Source organism: Symphalangus syndactylus, chromosome 13 (assembly GCF_028878055.3).
Source record: "Symphalangus syndactylus isolate Jambi chromosome 13, NHGRI_mSymSyn1-v2.1_pri, whole genome shotgun sequence".
In the NCBI taxonomy this organism is placed as follows: domain Eukaryota; kingdom Metazoa; phylum Chordata; class Mammalia; order Primates; family Hylobatidae; genus Symphalangus; species Symphalangus syndactylus.
In genome coordinates, this window is record NC_072435.2 from 65,969,512 (window position 1) to 65,990,339 (window position 20,828).

General features: G+C 38.6%; 1 protein-coding gene across 6 annotated transcripts in view; it reads right to left on the reverse strand.

Moving 5' to 3' along the window:
- Positions 1-20,828, reverse strand: part of PTPRB (protein tyrosine phosphatase receptor type B) — a 118,737-nt gene that overhangs the window by 67,876 nt on the left and 30,033 nt on the right. For 5 of the 6 annotated variants that reach the window (XM_055239626.2, XM_055239625.2, XM_055239629.2 and 2 more), the window contains 4 exons: positions 8,736-9,014; positions 6,838-7,095; positions 4,684-4,947; positions 2,353-2,622 (listed from right to left, as the gene is read on the reverse strand). In XM_055239626.2, coding sequence (XP_055095601.1) covers positions 2,353-2,622; positions 4,684-4,947; positions 6,838-7,095; positions 8,736-9,014 — 1,071 coding nt within the window. The remainder of the gene's footprint in view (positions 1-2,352; positions 2,623-4,683; positions 4,948-6,837; positions 7,096-8,735; positions 9,015-20,828) is intronic. The other variant, XM_055239630.2, reaches the window with a different exon arrangement.

The following is a 20,828-nucleotide window of genomic DNA, read 5'->3' on the forward strand; positions in this document are numbered from 1 at the left end:
AAAGTTCCTGTCTGAGTATTTAGGTGGAGTTAGGAGTATTTGTTACCCCCATAGGTTGAGGAGACCAAGTGCAACTTTCCCTCATTTCTGAGGTGGGGGACACTGATGTGTTCATGGAAGGGCGAGTTGGCTGGCAATAATAGCATCTAACCGAAGACTTATCTCAAAATTGATTCCTTTAAAAGGTTTTATTATTACAATTTCTAGGAGACATTAAGAATAAACTGTTGGTTGGGTGCGGTGGCTCACATCTGTAATCCCAGCACTTTGGGAGGCCGAGGCGGGTGGATCACTTGAGGTCAGGAGTTTGAGACCACCCTGGCCAATATGGCAAAACTCCATCTCTACTAAAAATACAAAAATTAGCTGGGCGTGGTGGCTCACATCTATAGTCTCAGCGGGAGGCTGAGGCACGAGAATTGCTTAAATGGGGGAGGTGGAGGTTGCAGTGAGCTGAGATGGTGCCACTGCACTCCAGCCTAGGCAACAGAGCAAGACTCTGTCTCAAAAAAAAAGAAAAGAAAAGAATAAAGTGTTGCTGCCTTAAATTATGAAAGAATCAAGTATTAAAAATTTTATTGTAAATTTTGCATCCATAAATTTTCTATAAATCCATTCTAATTGAGTTCCTAACTCTCCATCTTCCTTCTTCAGTATAGAGAAATAATTTGATTATTTACATCGAGACCTACTTCAAGTTACCTGAATGAGGTAAACTGGAGACACAGTTTAAGAAAAGTTTGGGCCGGGTGCAGTGGCTTATGCCAGTAATCCCAGCACTTTGGGAGGTCGAGGCGGGTGGATCACCTGAGGTCAAGAGTTTGAGACCAGCCTGGCCAATATGGTGAGACCCCATCTCTACTAAAAATGCAAAATTAGCCAGGTGTGGTGGCACATGCCTGTGATCCTAGCTACTTGGGAGGCTGAGGCAGGAGAATCGTTTGAACCTGGGAGGCAGAGGTTGCAGTGAGCCAAGATCGTGCCATTGCACTCCAGCCTGGGCAACAAGAGTGAAACTCTATCTCAAAAATAAAAAAGAAAGAAAAAGAAAAACAAAAGTTTGGCCTGGCGCCGTGGCTTATGCCTGTGATCCTAGCACTTTGGGAGGCCAAGGTAGGCGGACTGCTTGAGGCCAGGAGTTTGAGACCAGCCTGGCCAACATGGTAAAATCCTGTCTCTACTAAAAGTACAAAAATTAGCTGAGCCTGGTGGCACATGCCTGTAATCCCAGATACTTGGGAGGCTGAGGTACAAGAATTGCTTGAACCTAAGAGGTGGGGGTTGCAGCGAGCCGAGATTGTACCACTGCACTCCAGCCTAGGCCTGGGAGACAGAGCAAGACTCTGTCTCAAAATGTAAAAATAATAAATAAATAAAGTTCTCCTGAGAATTATGCTGACGTGCTGAGAGCCCCTAATGTTCTGTGATCTTACATTTCCAAGTTATTTGAGGTGAGTGATAAAATATTGGAGATGACAGAAACGCTTGTCCTGTGAAATACTAGAAGTTGCTTAGTTTAAGCTGCTGTAGGTCTTTGATTATCATCCAGTGGATATTAATATTTGGAAGATGAGGAGATTACTGCAAGACACAGTGGGCAAGCTAAGTGGGTGTCACGATCCTTTTCTTTGACATTGTTCTAAGAAGAACAGTGAGTCCACGTAGTTATTTCCCTATTATCAGGCGAACTAAGAGAGAAGGCATTTGAATTTCACTCTAAATATGGAGTATTTCACATTACAAGGATTATCAAGGAAATGTTGAACTTAGAAGTGCAACTCTCTTATTTGACAATATGAGTACAAGTATTTGGCAGTATGAGGATACTGAAACATGAATCTTGGTATTCTTGCTGTCACGATTATATTGCAAATCTTTGGGCAAGTTATAACCTCTTTGAGCCTGTTTTCTCATTTCAGTAGCCTTATTCTTCCCTTCCCTAAAATCCAAATATATCCCTCTCCACTTTAATCACTCTTCCTTGGTACCTGAAATCCCCACATTAGTCAACATGAGGTCAAGGCAATGGTTCTGTAATGCTGATCACTAGCAAAACATTCTTGTTTTGTGGGAAGGGTTAGTCTTTATTTTCAGAATGTATCCATCCTACTCTTTTGGTGTTTAAAATGGCTTTCTTTCAGGAAATAATGGAGTTATTAGTGGAAGTGATTTTAAATGTTCTAATTTGACAAATTAGGTGTTAGAAACCCCATGTTAGCCTTAAAGTCCTTAATATCTCAAATTCAGAAAACACCAGGGTATGATATTAGCAGTTATGGCAGTTGCCTGGGTTACCTGGGAGAGGGAACAAATTACTCTTCCATTGTTATTAACATCTTCATATTTGCCTACCTGTCCTGCCTTGGCAACGCTCAGAATTCTTCAAATTTCCACTCTCAACAATGACTTCCACCTCATACTGTCTTCCCGGTACGAGACCCGTGTCATCCAAGACATACTGTGTTTCTTCCTTTCCCACAGTGATGTTGAGCAGCACCACAGAATCATTGAAGAGTAGGATCCGATACTGCTCCCAGTCTCCAGCAGGGGGCGACCAGCTCACTACAAGAGACCTCATCCTGCCATTATTGTTTGCCTCCAGGTTTGCAACTTTGTCTGGAACTAAATGGTGAAATGATGTCAAAAAGGAGATATTACAGACCAAAAGTAAGGATACTCATTTACTTTTCTTGGGCAGCAGTAGATAGAAGACACAATATCTGCAGTTCAAAACATTTCTATCCCCTCTTGATGTCTGTGGATTGCAAATGAGTGTTCTTTATTTTGGAGACATTTGACACACAAGAAATGTCTGCTAAAATCATTTTAGTAATATCAGTAATGTAATCTTCTGTTATAGTGTTAATAATCTAGTGATATGTGGCATCCTTTGGAAGAGATACTGGATGTCGTGATCATGAGGCATTCCTTTCTTTTCCAGCTGAAAAGATTAATGTTCTTGCAAGATTAAGCTCTTTTTTTTTTTTTTTTTTCTTAAAAACATTCAAGGTCTCTCTATAATCTACAGAATAAAATGTCAAGCCCTCTGCTTACATTTTTGGCTCTTTCAGTTCAGACCCCATATCCTTCCAGTCTTAACTGAGACTACTTTCTGCAGCCATCCTCTCTCCTTCCCTACCCTTTGGAAAGCTGGCCTCCAGTTGTATGTTCTGTAGACCTGCAAGTCTCCTGGGCCCTTCTGCCTCTGGGCCTTTGCTTATTTTGTCCCCTCCACCCCAAAAGCTCTTCCCTCTTTTCCCTGTTTGTCACAAACGTTACATCTTTTAGGTCCTTATTAAAGACCATTTCTATTTCCTCCAAGTTTGTTTTTTTTTTTTTGAGACAGGGTCACACTGTATTGCTAGGCTGGAGTGAAGTGATACAATCATGGCTCAATCACAGGGCTCAAGAAATCCTCCCAGCTCAGCTTCCTGAGTAGCTAGGACCACAGGCACATGTCACCATGCCCAGCTAATTAATTTTTTTTTTTTTTTTTTTTTTTTTTTGTAGAGACAAGGTCTCATTATGTTGCCGAGGTTGGTCTCAAACTCCTGGGCTCAAGCAACCCTCCACCTCAGCCTCCTAAAGTGCTGGGATTATAGGCATGAGCCACAGCACCCTGCTCCCATTTCTTCCAAGTTTTTACTGCTCTTATGAAAGAAGATTTTATCTTTCCTTTTTGACCATATAGCTCTTACTTCAGATCTCTAATAGCAGAGAGAATGGACTCTGGAATCAAATAGCCTGGTTTAAATTCTAGCTCCACCACTTACTGGCTGGATGACTATGGACAAATTATTTGACCTCTTTGAATTATCTGTATAATGGTAATAATAACAGGACGTCTCTCACAGTTTTGTTGTGAGAACTAAATGAAATAATGGGTGTAAATTATTTAGTCAGTGCCTGATACATGCAAGTATCAATACAGTCACTATTATTAAAATGTACTATTTTTATTTTTGTACATGTGTGTATTCCACGTCTGTGTGATTAAAATGAAACTTTTCTAAAGCAGGGGTTGGACAATTTTTTCTGTAAGGATCAGGTAGTAAATATTTCGGGTTTTGCAGGATGCATATGGTCTCTGTCTCATCTTTTTCTTGTTTGTTTGCTTATCTGTTGGTACAACCCTTTAAACATGTAAAAACCACTCTTAGCTTGAGGGCGAAAGAAAATCAGGCCACAGACCAGATTTGGCACCAGATGGGGTAGTTTGCTGGATCCTGCCTTAAAGGCAAGTAGCATGTCTTATTCATTTTAACAATAGTACGGTAATTAACACATATAAGGCACTGGATAGATAAGTGTTTGAGGACATAAATTAATAAAATAATGTAAAATAATGTATGGAAAACATGGTTAAATGCTAACTGGTTCTCACTGTAAGAATGAATCAGAAATGTTTTATATACTGGTATCAGTGCTAATGCATTTACGCTACGTAAGTGATGTGACATGAAAAAGCATAAGACAGAAACAACATGCAGGTCATTCAGAAATCCAAACTCATATGCCCAAGTGACTCAGAAGAATGGGCCATACTCCAGACACCTTCAGTTACATAGGCTCCACTTCTCACATTGGGAAAGGAGTTTTCCTGCTAACTTATTTTGTCCTATTTTAAGGTGGATCAGAGAGTGATTTGAGCAACCAAGCAACATTCTGGAGCCGAAGACTCACATGTTCTGCCCACTGCCATCTTCTGAGCAGACAGCTCACCGGAGACACAGCTGACAGTAACTTGATAAAGTCGTCCGGGGGCTAACTCTTTAAAGTGAGTTTCAGTAACCCGAGGTGCTAATACTCTGGATTCCTTGATGGTCCCTTTGTGAGAGAGGGTGATATTGTAAGAATCCACATTTCCAGGAGGTCTTTGCCACTTGACTTTTAGAGAGGTCAAACTGCCATCATTTGTCACCTTCAGATTTGAGACTTCCATGGGGGCTAATTAGGAAAGAACAGAAAGGAGACTTTTACTCAGGATCTCTCACCAGTCCTATGTTCAAATTTTGACCTGTAATTTTATTTCTGCAAACCACATTCCTTGCTCTGGAGAAAACAAGCACTTCAAGAGGCAAACATTATCCTCTTCCGATGGTGAAAAAATAAAAAAAAAGTTTTAAAGAGGCAAAAAGTAATGTTGTAAAACCAAAGGTAGGCCATATGCCTAGTGGCAAGGCCAAAACCTTGGCAGGCAGAAGCCTGGATTCTGGTTCAGACTGGGCCATTAGTCAGCTGGGAAACTCTGGACGGCTCTTCTAGTTCACTGAGCCTTATGGTGTTTCTTATTGGCAAATGAGGCTAGGTCAAAGACCTACAATGGTCCTTTCCAGTTCAGAAATTCTTTAAGTGGAATGCACAAAGAGGTCTGCCATCTGCCTCATTTCTTATCGCCTTTATATATTAATATTCAGTAATATTGAGTACATAGTAAATAGATCAATCAATTGGTGATTACAAAATTTTATGTGATAAAACTACTTTAATTTTTATATTAAATCATGATAAAGTTAGTGAGTTGTGTTACTACTTCATCAAAGGAAAATGATTAAAAAGGAGATACCCTTTGGTTAATACTCTTTCTAGAATATAAATTAATGAAGCTTCCTTAAAAGAATGGGCGGCCGGGATCAGTGGCTCACGTCTGTAATCCCAACACTTTGGGAGGCCAAGGCGGGTGAATCACGTGAGGTCAGGAGTTCAAGACCAGCCTGGCCAACATGGTGAAACCCCGTCTCTACGAAAAATACAAAAATTAGCTGTGCATGGTGGCAGGCGCCTGCATTCTTAGCTACTGGGGGGGCTGAAGCAAGAGAATCACTTGAACCTGGGAGGCCGAGGTTGCAGTGAGCTGAGATCGCATCATTGCACTCCAGCCCGGCCAACAAGAGCAAAACTCTGTCTCAAAAAAAAAAGAATGGGCATAGCACTCTGATTTTGCATAAGGCAGTCAGGAATGCAATTGGCTGTTGATGTACATAAATAACTTTTAAGAACATTTTTGGCCAGGAATAGCTACATATATTTGAGGTGTGCTAGAAAAGGTATGTAAATGTACTGGTGTCCTCAAATATCTTTCCCACCAGCCTCCTATAGTTCCAGAAACTAATGTCTAAGGTGCTACATATATTAGAGTTTCTCTTAAAATTACATAACTTACCAAGAGAGGAGATTTAATTCACACATTAGACTTGCTAGAAGCATTAGACTCTACTAAAATGTAAGCACTGTGAGGGCAAAGACTTTGGCTCTCTTGGATATTATATCAGCAATGCCCAGCATCTAGCTTACATTCAATAACTACTGGCTGAATGAATGAAAGTTTGTATAAATTACTCATTAATACTTAGCATAGATTCATTTATTAGTCTAGGGTAGGCTGTGGGAATAGGTCCTGTGGTATTGGGTCCCAGGTCATGTGGTTAGATAGAAAATTTTGGAAATGACTATCACACAGGAGTAGGGCTATGTATAGCATGGAGAAAGTAACTCTGGTTCACTGTGAGTGATGTCATAAAGACAGTGGATGCCTGGTTAAGAAAAGGAAGTAGGAATCCTTAGCAAGGAGATGGAGTATTAAAAAGAGAAGAAGAGAAGCTAGGTCCATATCAGTAATTAACTTTGCCTACTTCAAACTGTTGCCAAGGGCTAGCCTAAACTTTAGAATGAAAGAGAATCCTTCTTTTTCTGAGCAGAAAAGTGGATACGAGTCTTCTATACCTTATAAGAATTTCAATTTGTCCTATATTACTGTTATTCATGTAATAAACTTGATTTATTAAACATTCTCTTGATTTCACTTTATTCTTCTTCAGCTAGCTAGGGGGAACTTACCTGTCCTGACTAGTTTCCACCTGTAGTTTTGCAGCCCTGCGGCCTCAGTCACAACAGTGAGGTTGTAGAGGTAGCCAGGGGTCAGCCCGTGAAAAGCATAGGAAGTAGCATGTTTGTCCACAACACCGCCATGAACTAGGATCCCTTTATCCATTAGCATCAGCCGGTATTGTTCCACATTCCCAGAACCATGGGACCAGGAAATCAGGAGAGAATTGGCTTTTGTGGAAATACCAATATCTTTCACAGGAGATGGCACTAGTGGGATAAAATGCATGTCCAAATGTCATTCATAATTCCCTTATAGGAGACATAGACACATTTAATTAGAAGTCACACATTCATTTATGTTCCTCTGTACATCTTAACTTGGTAATAGCATTAGTAAATAACAGGATTCTGGAAATTTCACTGGAACTTTGATTAGTGCTCTTTTCAAAGTCTGCAGCCTCAAGTTACATCATAATTTACTTGTCTGCCTCCCCTACTTAATAGGTATTAAGGTAGCTTTTGCCAGTGAAGTATATAACATTGCACAGCAGTAAGTGGAAGAGAGAAAGGAAAGAACTATAGAAGATGAAAAATGGAGAGGAAGATTTAAAAAAGAGAGAGAAAATGTGGCACATATACACCATGGAATACTAGGCAGCCGTAAAAAAGGACGAGTTCATGTCCTTTGCAGGGACATGGATGAAGCTGGAAGCCATCATTTTCAGTAAACTAACACAGGAACAGAAAACCAAACACTGCATGTTCTCACAGAAGTGGGAGCTGAACAATGAGAACACATGGACACGGGGAGGGGAACATCACACACCGGGACCTGTTGTGGGGTGAGGGGGATAGGGAAGGGATAGCATTAGGAAAAATATCTAATGTAGATGACGGGTTGATGGGTGCAGCAAACTACCATGGCACGTGTATACCTATGTAACAAACCTGCATGTTCTGCACATGTATCCCAGAACTTAAAGTAGAAATATCCCAGAACTTAAAGTATAATAAAAAAATTTAAAAAGAGAGAAAATGAGGGGAGAGCAAATGACATGAAAGACATGTACTTTTTTTTTTATTTTTATTTTTTATTTTTTTTTGAGACAGAGTCTTGCTCTTTCGCCCAGGCTGGAGTGCAGTGGCGCAATCTCGGCTCACTGCAAGCTCCGCCTCCCGGGTTCACGCCATTCTCCTCCCTCAGCCTCCTGAGTAGCTGGGACTACAGGCGCCCGCCACCATGCCCGGCTAATTTTTTGTATTTTTAGTAGAGACGGGGTTTCACCGTGGTCTCGATCTCCTGACCTTGTGATCCGCCCGCCTCGGCCTCCCAAAGTGCTGGGATTACAAGCGTGAGCCACCGCGCCCGGCCTATGAAAGACATGTACTTTATGGAAGGAGGTAGTGATGTGCCATGTATATCATAATATGTGGGTGCACAGGTGGCTTATTTTTCACCACGTCGAAGAAACAAAGACTTGTTTCAAACATAGGAATATTTAAGAAACATTATGACTTGATGTTATGAGAAGAGTATACAAAGAATAAAAACATCTAAAAAATAAGTTTTATGGCACAAACTTAGAAAATGGGGCAGAAAGTCTTGCTGCTTTGGATTTGAGTTAGAAGGGCCATTAGGGAGTATCTATTCCAAATTGGAGAAAACTCCAGTTCCACAGAAGTCCCATGACTTCTTCAAAACCACTCAACAAGTTACCAGCATAGCCACGCATCCTATTTTCAGTCCAGTCTGTCCACTGTATCCCACAAGCTCCTTTTACAAATTTAACTAATTGCTAATTAATTAACTTTGCTCTGGAGTAGCAATCTTACTCCTATTCCTTGAATAAAGTATAACTTGAAAAGTATCCTATTAACTACTCAGCTATAAAATAAACAGGTTTTACCTGTTGATCCGTTGGTATAAACTGAAGAAGAATGTTTTCCTCCAGAAACAGCTGTGATGGTAATATTGTATTTACTACCAGCAGTGAGATTGAAAAAAGTGTATTCATTCCATGAAGTACTTTCTTGAATTTGAACCCCCTGTATCTTTTGGTTATTTTCATCAAATAATTGCACCTCATACGAGGTGACTTTTCCGGAAGAAGGAGTCCACCAAACATGCAAGCTGGTTGAAGTCGTCTTCTCTTTACTGACTCCAAACCTAGCAGGAGGCAAAGGATCTGCAAGGCAAATACAAAAAAAAAGAACATGGCTTGAAGACTTTTGCAAATAACTGCTTATTTTACTGCAGTCCAGGTTCATTTTTCTCAAAAATCTGTTATTTGTGAAATAAATTGGCACTTTGCGTCACTTCCAAACCTACCCTTTCACTTTCTTAAAAAAAAAAACAAACCCATTTAGCTACTAGTCATATGAATTCCTTTTTCTACTAAAACTTTTCTTGTTGTTGTTAAGGTAGCTCTGATCTTGAAAGTCCAAGCAAAGTTATATTTTCTTTGGCTTGCAGTTTAGCAACTTTTTCAAACATTGACAAACATCCAGGTTATGCCTGGATAAATACTGAAGATCTCAACAGAAAATACAGATATTAAGAAATAATTTGAAATATACACTGAACTTCTTCCTAGGTTGTAGAGTGTTGGTGTCTAGTATACGTAACTTTGGCTGGTTTTTAGATATTAGACAACCACAAAAGATACACATCTGATTATAAACCTAGGATAGGTTTGCTTACCAAAATGGATTCTCCCAGTAGCTGGGATTCCCTATATCCTTAGATTTTTTTTTTTTTTTTTTTAAGATGGAGTCTTGCTCTTGTCGCACAGGCTGGAGTACAGTGGCATGATCTCGGCTCACTGCAACCTCCGCCTCCCAGGTTCAAGCAATTCTCCTGCCTCAGCCTCCCGAGTAGCTGGGATTACAGGCACATGCCACTGTGTCCGGCACATTTTTTTTATTTTTAGTAGAGACAGGGTTTCACCATGTTGGCCAGGCTGGTCTCGAACTCCTGACTTCAGGTGATCTGCTCGCCTCAGCCTCCCAAAGTGCTGGGATTACAGGTGTGAGCCACCACATCCGGCCCCCTATATCCCTAGATATTTAAAATCTCAATTTGGGGGCACTTTGGTGCTGCCAGAGCACCCAGAGTAAGTGGGAATGGGCAAATCTTGCACTCAACTGTTCACCTTATTTCAACTCTCAAAGCCAAGGATCAGTTTGAGAAGACCTGCTTTGCCTATGTTGAATCTCCACCATTGAAATTGAATAGAATAAAAAGCATATCAGGGTTAGGAACTAAGTCAATGATATTTAGTGAGCAGCCATTCTTTTGGTACAGTGGGGAGTAAAGTCTAAGAAATAGGGGGCTGCCCCTACCCTGAGTGCTGAGAGTAGAACTAGTGAGAGACATCTTTATGAGAAATTTTCAGAAATCCAACATGGTTCTTGGTCTAGAAAGTGGGATCAAGACATTGGAGACCAATATTGAAGGGTCTGGTCAGATATTATAATGGCATGGCTATAGACACTTCACTACTTCCTGGTAGACTATACTGTGCTCACAATATAACCCCAGGAATTATAGACCTTATTAGAAGATATAACCTTCTTATATGTTTTAAGATGATGTTCACTTGTAATTAAGATATAAAAGAAATAAGATAGCCTTACTCTATATTCAAAAGGCAGTTATAAACGGACAACTCATAAGACTATGTATGGCTGACCAATAGACACCACAGGCTTAATAGAGCCTACGAAATCTAATGTTTCTGTTTTATGCTATGATTTATGCTAAGTATATCATACTGCAAAATTATATATGCCACATTTATAACATCGATAATTAATAATAACATAAATGTTAGCTGACAAGCAAGCTGAGGCAGCAGTAACTATGACAAAAATTAACAGAGGGCCTGAAACACAGGTGAGCTTGGAAGACAAGGTTGCATGGTTCACACCACAGCACAGCCCTTTGGTTCACCTGAAGAACATATGTTCTAGAGTTTGACAGCCCGGGCTTGAATTGGGCTCTCCTATTTGTAGCTGTGTGCTTTGGGCAATTCCTTAACCTCCCTGTGCCTTAGTTTCCTCATTTATGCAATCCTGATAATAATATCTTTTTAGTAGAACTGTTACGAAGATTACATTGCATATTATATAAAAAGTAGTTAGAACTGTATCTGGCATGTAGTAAGTGCTCAATGTTAGCTGTTATTATTATTATTATTCCTATAATTAGGTGAAAATATTGCCACAGAAGCAGTGAAATGTAATGGCACACAGCATGGGCTTTGGAGTCAGAATTAAATTCAAATCTCAGCTCTAACAAAGTCATGAGACTTTGGGCAAGCTATTTAACCTGTCTAAGCCTCCACTTTCCTATCTGTCTGGGGAGTATAATAATAATACTTATATTCCAAGGCAGTTTTGAGAAGTAACAAGATATAGAGGAGACTATGAGATTCTAATAGCCAGTGAAACTCAAGAACAATGCTGTGGTACCCAATTGAGATAATATACTTTTGCTGAAGTGGCATTTTAAGGACAAGGGTGAGAGGGACAGCTGCTTCCAGTGACAGTTCAAAAGGCATCAATACTGTCATCCACATGTACTATCAAGCCAGATAAAAATTTTAAAAAATAATGTTATGATCAGTAGAATCTAAACACATATAATCCACAAAATACGAGATATAGAAATAAATTTTAAGGTTGCGTGTCTAGAGGGTGAAGTTCAGAAATGCAGACTTTATCTAATCTTTCTGAGCCAGAAAACAAAACAGTCAATCCTTTGTACATCCGCTAGAACAAAGGAACAATGAGACTGGGAAGTGCCTGGGCTGCGAGAACCTGCAGTGGAAACAAACACTTAAAACCCCATTTATACTGTGATAAAGCCCTTTGCTGGCAGTTGTCCACTATTGCTATGCATGCTGCAGAAACTAAATAGTTTTCAGACTCCCTTTAAATCTAAGCCCAATAAAAACTCTGATGGATTTAAAAAGTTTTCAAAATTTTATTAGATACTTCTATCAGGGGTGCACATTTCATATAATATGTCTGTGTGTGTATGTATTAAATATATGTGTATATATATATATATATATGGAGACAGAAAATTTTTAATGCTACTTGAAAATTTAGTCATGTACCTATAATCTTCTGATCATATGACAGATCATACATAATTAGGAAATCCTACTTGACTTATATAATTTATGCGAATGGTTAAAGGTATCAATGCACAGATGTGTGCATTTATAGCCTCTGGTTTTTCCACTCATCACACTCATACACATAGTAACCAGTGAAGTATTAAAAAATATGAGAACTAGTAATAAATCAAATCAAAAATAATAAATCAAAGTTTTAGTCTTGATTAATATATCAATATTTATCATTAGCCATAAATTTAAAGCACTTTGTACTTCTTGGTTCCCAGCAGACCTGAAATACGGAATGACAAACGCATAGTCAAAATGAATAATAACAGTAAGTTCTATAATATTCATTTTATATACTTGAATAAATCTACCAGCACCAGAAAGCCCCAGAGTTCCATAAGCAGGCTTGACGTCAACACAATTTTTCTGTTCTCAAAGGAAAAGACAAAGTATGGCAAAATTCCTGAACCAAAATGAATTCTTTTTTCCTTTTCTTTTTTTTTAAATGTGACTTAGGAAGCCGAGTGTGATGATGTGTGCCCTTAGTTCCAGTTACTCAGGAGGCTGAGGCAGGAGGGTTGCTTGAGTCCCAGTATTGGAGGCTGTAGTGCATCATAATAGTGCCTGTGAACAGGTACTGCACTCCAGCCTGGGCAACATAGAAAGACCCTGTTTTTTTTTTTTTTTTTTTTAATGTTATTTAGAAAGAGAAAGAAAGCTATATTTATAGCACAAATAATATTTGCTTCTTAATTGTTTTTGTGACAGCATGGTCATTAAAACATTAGTATTTATTGATATAGAAGTGTCTAGACTCTTTAGAATTAGAAGTGATTGTATTTGCTATAGAAATAAATTCAGCCTTATAACAAAAAGGGCAGCCAATCCATGGGTTGGTGCCAAAAGCTTTTCTTAAAGGCATAACAGCACCACATTACATCTGTATAGGACCTGATAATTTACAACGTGCTTTCTCAGTTGGAACAGGGGCTCAGAGACATTAAATGATTCACTCATGTTGTATGGGAACAGGTAGTACAGTTGAGCTTCCAATACCTGTCTCTAAATCGTGTTTTCTTTCTGTCACACCTTAGTTGTCCTAGTGTGGGAAATGATGTCATGAATTGCATATTCAGTGTAATGACAAAAAATAAAAATAGATGTCTATGGAAAGTGATAGGCATATTTATAGAATTTTTCAGATGTTGGTTTGCTATTGTAGCATAGTCAAAATGAGTAACAACAGTAATGACAGCTAAATCTAATTCTGTGATCATGAAAGTTCCCTTTTTGAAAATAATATTTTTCTTGCCTGTTCCCTTTTTTCCTTATTTTATTGCCTTTACCTGGAGTCCCTTCATTTTGTGTTAGATTACTTTGAAAGCCTTCTAAGTGTCTTCCTTATTTTCTTTTGAGACAGGGCCTTGCTCTGTCACCCGGGCTGGAGTCCAGTGACGTGATCATGGCTCACTGCAGTCTCAACCTCCTGGGCTCAAGTGATTCTCCCACCTCAGCCTCCCAAGTAGCCGGGACCACAGGTGCACACCACCATGCCCAGCTAATTTTTGTATTTTTTTTTTTTTTTTTTTTTGAGATGGAGTCTAGCTCTGTCGCTGAGGCTGGAGTGCAGTGGCACGATCTCGGCTCACTGCAACCTCCGCCTCCTGGGTTCAAGCAATTCTCCTGCCTCAGCCTCCTGAGTAGCTGGGATTACAGGCGCCCGCCACCACGCCCAGCTAATTTTTATATTTTTAGTAGAGATAGGGTTTCATTGTGTTGGCCAGGCTGGTCTCGAACTCCTGACCTCGTGATCCACCCGCCTTGGCCTCCCAAAGTGCTGGGATTACAAGCATGAGCTAGCGTGCCCAGCCTAATTTTTGTATTATTTTGTAGAGATAGGGTTTCACCATGTTGCTCCAGCTGGTCTCAAACTCCTGAGCTCACATGATCTTCCCACCTTAGCCTCCCAAAGTGCTGGGATTGCATGTGAGCCACCACACCCGGCCTCTTCCTTATTTTCCGTCTTTCCTCCATGATTGCCAAATAATCTCTTTGTACATCTGCCCCATCTGTCATCCTCATTCCCCTTGAAGCATCAAAAACTTTTTATGAGTTTCTATTTCAGGATAAAGTCTAAGTTTCTTTCTAGGCACTCGAGTTCTTCTCAAACTGGATTTTATCACTGCCTCCCAACCAAAGAACAGCATCTTTACAGAAATTGGGATACCAATCTAGTTACAAGCAGAGTGGTTAGGAGACTTGATTGGAACTGCATTTATGTAGCATTTTACATAAAATGGAGTAAACATCCACTATTCCTATGAAATAATTGGAGGATTACTTGTAAAAATCAGGGTGGGGATGGGGCAAAAAACCAAACCATCCTTTGGTGCAGGTTTTTAAAAATGAGAAGAAATACAAAATGGAAAAGAATTGTGCACAACCTCCAGTTAATTAAATACATTTCTAGAGAGGTAATTTTTTTTTTTTTTTTTTTTTTTTGTGAGATGGAGTCTCGCTCTGTCGCCCAGGCTGGAGTGCAGTGGCACGATCTCGGCTCACTGCAAGCTCTGCCTCCCGGGTTCCTGCCATTCTCCTGCCTCAACCTCCCGAGTAGCTGGGACTACAGGTGCCCACCACCACGCCCGGCTAATTTTTTTTTGTATTTTTAGTAGAGACGGGGTTTCACCGTGTTAGCCAGGATGGTCTTGATCTCCTGACCTTGTGATCCACCCGCTTTGGCCTCCCAAAGTGCTGGGATTACAGGCGTGAGCCACTGCATCCGGGTGAGAGGTAATTTCTTTTACTTTGTGATTACTGCTGTTTGACAATAGTCAGTTTTCTGGCTTACTTTAAAGATGATGCATTATATTATGCTAATACATCGGGTTGCTGTGCATTTAATGTAACATCTGTATACACTAGATCTAAAATGAGAAACTCACTTTTAGTGAATATTAGAGAACCATGTGAGCACTGAGGGCACCCAGACAACTTAACGAGACTAATGCACCCTCATCCCCATGATATTCTTCAGTAGTTCCAACCCAATTATTTAATATCAATAACTGAGGCTTTTTCAATATTATCTAAAATGCTATATAAATGCAATATACAGAGAAGTCCCCTGGCCCCCTCTTCTAATCAGATTGCTGTCCAAAAGCCTTCCTATGTAGAAATTCATGAGCTGTCTTATGTACTTCCAAACCTGGACATCTAGGTATTAAGGCATTATTGTTAATGTTAGATGTGATAATTATATTGTGGTTATCACTCAGAGATGTAGACTGAAATATTTACAAATGAAATGAAATAATCACGACTTGGATTGTATCAAAATGATATGCAGTGGGGGAGTGGGTGGGGATATAGATGAAACAGGGTTGGTCATAAGTTGGTAATTATTGAAGGGAGGTGATGAGTACATGGTAGTTCATTATACTATTCTTTTTTACCTTTTTAGGTACTGAGTTTTTCCATATAAAAGGAAGAAAACACAATATCAAAAACAAAAATCCCTGCAAACCTAGATATATACTTACTGTGTTCATTTTAGTTTCATATTATATGTTTAGGGGTATATATGCATCTTAATTTATATACATTCATACATATAGAATGGGATTTGTTTCTCCTACCAGGTCAGAAAAGTATAATATTATCTTTTATTCCCAGGGGGATTCCAGCAAACTGGCATCTAGGAATGGAAGGCAAACAGTTTTCCTTTTTTTTTTTTTTTTGTTTTTCATTCTGTCTAGAAAAATTAGACTTTATTTCTTCCTAGCTAATGTGTAAAGTGCCATGCCTACCAACAGAAGTCAGACTAATAGAGAAATATTTCTAGGCACATAAAGGAAGACCAATTTCAGAGAACTGGGCTGGTTCATTCCATATAGGTAGCTCGGCTTGACCTTAAAATTCCTGAAATAAATGAACTGTAAATGGCTGATTGCAAAATACTGAAGTCATCACCAAAAGTTCAACACAATCAAAGATCAATAGTGACTCACAATTGCTTCACACTAAAACATATTTAACCATTATTCTATTTTTGTGTATGCTAAGTATAGATATTTAAAATATTTTATAAGACATTTGGTCCTCTTTAAAAGTTGACTTGAAAAATAATAAAATAACACGTGGTAATTTGAAAAGGCTAATGCCAACTTAAAAATAATATCCTTTTCACAGAGTAGTGGAAAGAATACTGGAGTTGGAGCCAGTAAACCAGAGTTCAAGTTCTGACTCTATTGTATGTTAGCTGTGTGAATTCGTAAACATTGTCAGTTAATTCTTATGAAGAACAATCTCATCTCCAACCCGGAAGTAATAATAGCAAACTCACTACACACTTCATATGTGACAAAAGCTTTTCTAGATTTTATGTATGAACCAACGAAAACCTCGTAACAACCCCATGAGTTATTATTATACTATCCCCATTTTGTAGGTTTGGAAACAGACCTGGAAGGGTTAAATAACTTGCCCAAAATAACGTGGCTAGTAAGCGGTAGAGGCAGTCTACCTTCAAAACTCAACTCTTAGTCTCTATGCAAACTGCCCTTTCACAGTACCCCCTCCACAGGGTTGCCATGAGAATAAAATTAAGCTATAGATGGTCAGTATAATATGTATTTCTTACTGTAACCAATTAAACATAATATGTGGTAGTATTTTATATGCTATAAAAGCACAAAACAGGCTGGCCACAGAGGCTCAAAACCAGCCTGAGCAACATAGGGAGACCCCATCTCTACAAATAATTAAAAAAACTAACTGGGCGTGGTGTTGGATACCTGTAGTCCCAGCCACTCAGGAGGCTGAGGCAGGAGAATTGCCTGAGCTTGGGAGGTCAAGGCTGCAGTGAGCTGTGGTTGTGCCACTGCACTCCAGCCTGGGCAATAGAGCAAGATCCTATCTGAAAAAAATTAAAAAAATAAAATAAAATTTTAAAGAAGCACAAAACAAATATTAGAGTACTCTTCTCTTCCTGGGAAAGATAATAAATACTCCTAGGCATTATAGATTTGATCACGCATTAAGAAGAATCATATCAAAATCTTAATGCCAGCAAATAATAGAAAAATTATGTCAATAGTTCTTGAACTTGTGTGCATCGATTCACTCTGATATTTGTTTAAAATGCAGATTCCCTCAGCTCTATTCCTTCTAAATTCTAATTCTTTCCATGTGGGGTAGAAACCAAGAATATGTTTTCATAACGAGCTCTGCAAGATATTTTGATGCAGGTAACCTACAGATATTATTAAGAAATGATGGCTTATGTTTAAAACTATAAAAGTATTAGGGGATGAATTGTGTCCCCACCAAATTTGTATGTTGAAACCCTAAACCCCAGTACCTCAGTATGTGACTGTATGTGGAGATACAGCCTTTAAAGAGGTGATTAAGTTAAAATGGGGCCATTAGAGTGGGCCCTAAGCCAATATGACTGATGTCCTTATGAGAAGACATTAACAGACAGACAACAGAAACAGAGGGACCACTATATGAGGACATGCAAAAAGGTGCCATTTGCAAGCCAAGGAGAGGCCTCAGAAGAATCTAAACCTGCAGACACCTTTGCCTTGGACTTTTAGCCTCCAGGATTGTGAGAAAATAAATTTCTGTCGTTTAAGCCACCCAGAGTCAGGGGTATTTTGTTAAGACACTCCTAGTAAACCAATACAATAAGCAACATTTCAAAGCGGAAATAATAGCTGATATGGTGATTCAACAATTAAAGTTCCTAAAATGTTTTTTATTAAAGACAAATAAGTTAGCCATATTAAAATAATTAAAATCATTTGAGAATTTTGTTTTTTATTTTTCTAGGCTGATTAATAAGTAGCTGAAACTGACTTAACAAGACGGACAATGCTTTTAAAATATTACTTCTACAGGTAAAGTTATCTACCACTACACCTCTTCCCTGGGCTCTGTAATTTACCCATAATCCAATGAGAATAGAATATATTTTTAGTATATGTACATTCTCTCACTAAAATATTAATTTCATTCATTCACATCTACGTGCTTATCTGTATCTATACATTGGTATCTCTCTCTCTCTCTCTCTCTCTCTCCCCTTCTATTCATCATCCATGCCCAGATCCACCACCATCCATCTTTCCATTCATACATCTATCCATCCATTTAATCAGTATTTATGGAACACCTACCATGTATTAGATGCCATTTAAGTACTGAAAACCTACTTCTTATTGCCAGACAAATAAATGCTCCCTAAAATTTTCAAATGAAAACCACAAAGTAGAAGTCACAAATTCAAATGTCTTTAGAATGCATTCAGGTAAGGAAATAAATGAAGTGGTATTCCAGTGAATTGGTATCTAAAAGGAGAAGCCACAAGTCAGCTCTAGAGAGTTTTAGGCACAGTTTTGCCAAGTCTTCCAAAATTTTAAGAGAATCCACACATTTGGGTTTTAATGTGAATTTTCAATTTTTAGTGCTGGTGAAATAATCTGGATGTTTTCACAAACACTACATGAGCCAAACACAACATAGTTATTATTTAGACACCTAGCTATCTCTAGAGGCTACCAGCTTGCAACCTCTGCTCTAGACTCTGAGTACAGTCTTCAAAAGTGCCAAGTTTAAGAAGAGCTCTACAAGAAGTGAAAAAAAAATGCCAACTTATTCCGTATCTGGTATGTTCATTGTCTGATTTCTGGTGAGTTCACACTAAATACTTTGGCTTTCAAAGGATATTCTTGTTGTGTTGACCGTTTAATGACCAAATAAACCTGAGAATTGCCAACTATCTTGTCCTCTGTGGTTATGAAAGCATGGCATGCATGAGGCAGAGTAAAGTCCTCATCCAGAAAAGATGAGATAAAGCTCTGTTGCCACTTTCATCATAATCGTCTCTCACCTCTGCATGAGACAACAAGGTCAGGAACTACTTTTTGTTAGTCATCTTTATAAGCTTACTAATCACTACCTGGCATAGTTCCCAACAGTATTATGTTTGATACATGTGCACTGAACTGGGTTTAAATCCATTATGTTCTTCGATTCTGATTTTAAATCTGGAATGGAAAATGACTATTGCTGAGATATTGCCCATTTAATTCAATTTTTTTATCCTTAAGGTCATGTCTACATGATATGAAAATAATGAGCTATTTTAGACAGTTTATCAGGAAAAATAATCAGGCAGGTCACATTTGGAATGATATAGAGATCATCTAAGCAACAACTATATTTCTATCCAAATCATGTCTTGCTCTCATTCTATTTTGTTTTAGACTGATAAGATAGGCACAATAGAATAAAGAAAGCACAGATATTTTCAATTACTTTTTTGTTTGAAGTTTGTCTGAGTCTGAATATTATACTAGTTGGCATTGCTTTAATAACAGTAAAATATGATTTATGCATCTCATCTCTATAGCTCAGCAATTAACATAGGGGAATACTAGTACTTTGTATTAACTAAGTGAAGAGTTCACATATGTCCTTAAAATGTAGAAAGAACTACTGACAAATAAATAACAACCAACTAAAAAATTCCTCCCTGAAACAATTTTTAAAATATCTTATTTAAAAAAGTAATTTAAATCTAAACAACCATCATACAAATAAATGTAGGAAATTTATCATTATGCAAATACCACCTGCAACTTTCATGCTTCACATTTATCATGAAGCTCATAATATTTGTAGACAAGTAAAGTGTGTCTCTTTAAGAAAAATGGTGAGAACCCTGAATGCTAGCACATTGTGGATGCTGATGAAGTCTTGTTTTACTCAGCATGGTCAATAAAATGCAAGTATTTCTTACATTTCAGAAATGCCTCTGGACTTGAAATACCTACTTGCATAATTAAACTCAAAGCCTATTCTAACTAGTTACACCCACAGTGAGTCCTTTTCCATTACTGTTTTTCCAAAAAGTAAATTGTCTGGTTTAAACAACCATATTCTGGCTTCTTAAAGGTCTTAATCTTTTCTCTAACAAACTTCTGAAAGCTCAGCCTGCTTTTACAAATTGCTCTGCTCCACTGAACACATACACTAGTTGGCCAGATGCCTTTCCAAACGTAATTAACACATCTGTAAGTTCTATGTTATGTATTTCACAGTATTAGCGATATGAGTATTTATAAGAACTATCCTGTAATATTAAGAAACCAACAACATTCGGACTAAAAACCCAGCCTTTTAACTTTTGTAAAATGTTCTAATTATGTGGTCTATTTCAGGCTCTCTGGTTCCATATTAGAAACCACCAGATTAATTTTTCTTTTCTTTGTTTTTTTTGAGACAGAGTCTCCTCTGTTGCCAGGCTGGAGTGCAGTGGCACAATCTGGCCTCTCTGCCTTCTGGGCTCAAGCAATTCTCTGCCTCAGCCTCCCAAGTAGCTGGGATTACAGGCGCCCGCCACCACGCCTGGCTAATTTTTTATTTATTTATTTGTTTTATTTTTAGTAGAGACGAGGTTTTGCCATGTTGACCAGAGTGGTCTTGAACTCCTGACCTCCTGATCCACCTGCCTCAGCCTCCCAAAGTGCTGCAATTACGGGTGTGAGCCACTGCGCCCAGTCAGAGAAACCACCAGATTCTTAACAACTGACTTCTCTTTTCAACTTAAGATGCTGCAAATCTCAGATATTATCTAAAAGTTTCATCTGAAGTAAGTTAAGTGATGTAATTGGGCATTTTGATTTTTTTCTTTGAAAAAAAAGATAATTAATATCTAGTTGACTTACTACAGGAGCCCAGTTAAATTCTCTGAAACTGCTGCACCTGCCTTTAGGACTGAAAGTTCTCACACCTCTTTAAAGAACTGTAGCAAAAGAAATGATCCTGTTTCAGGTTGAAATGTGAAAGAATAGTAAG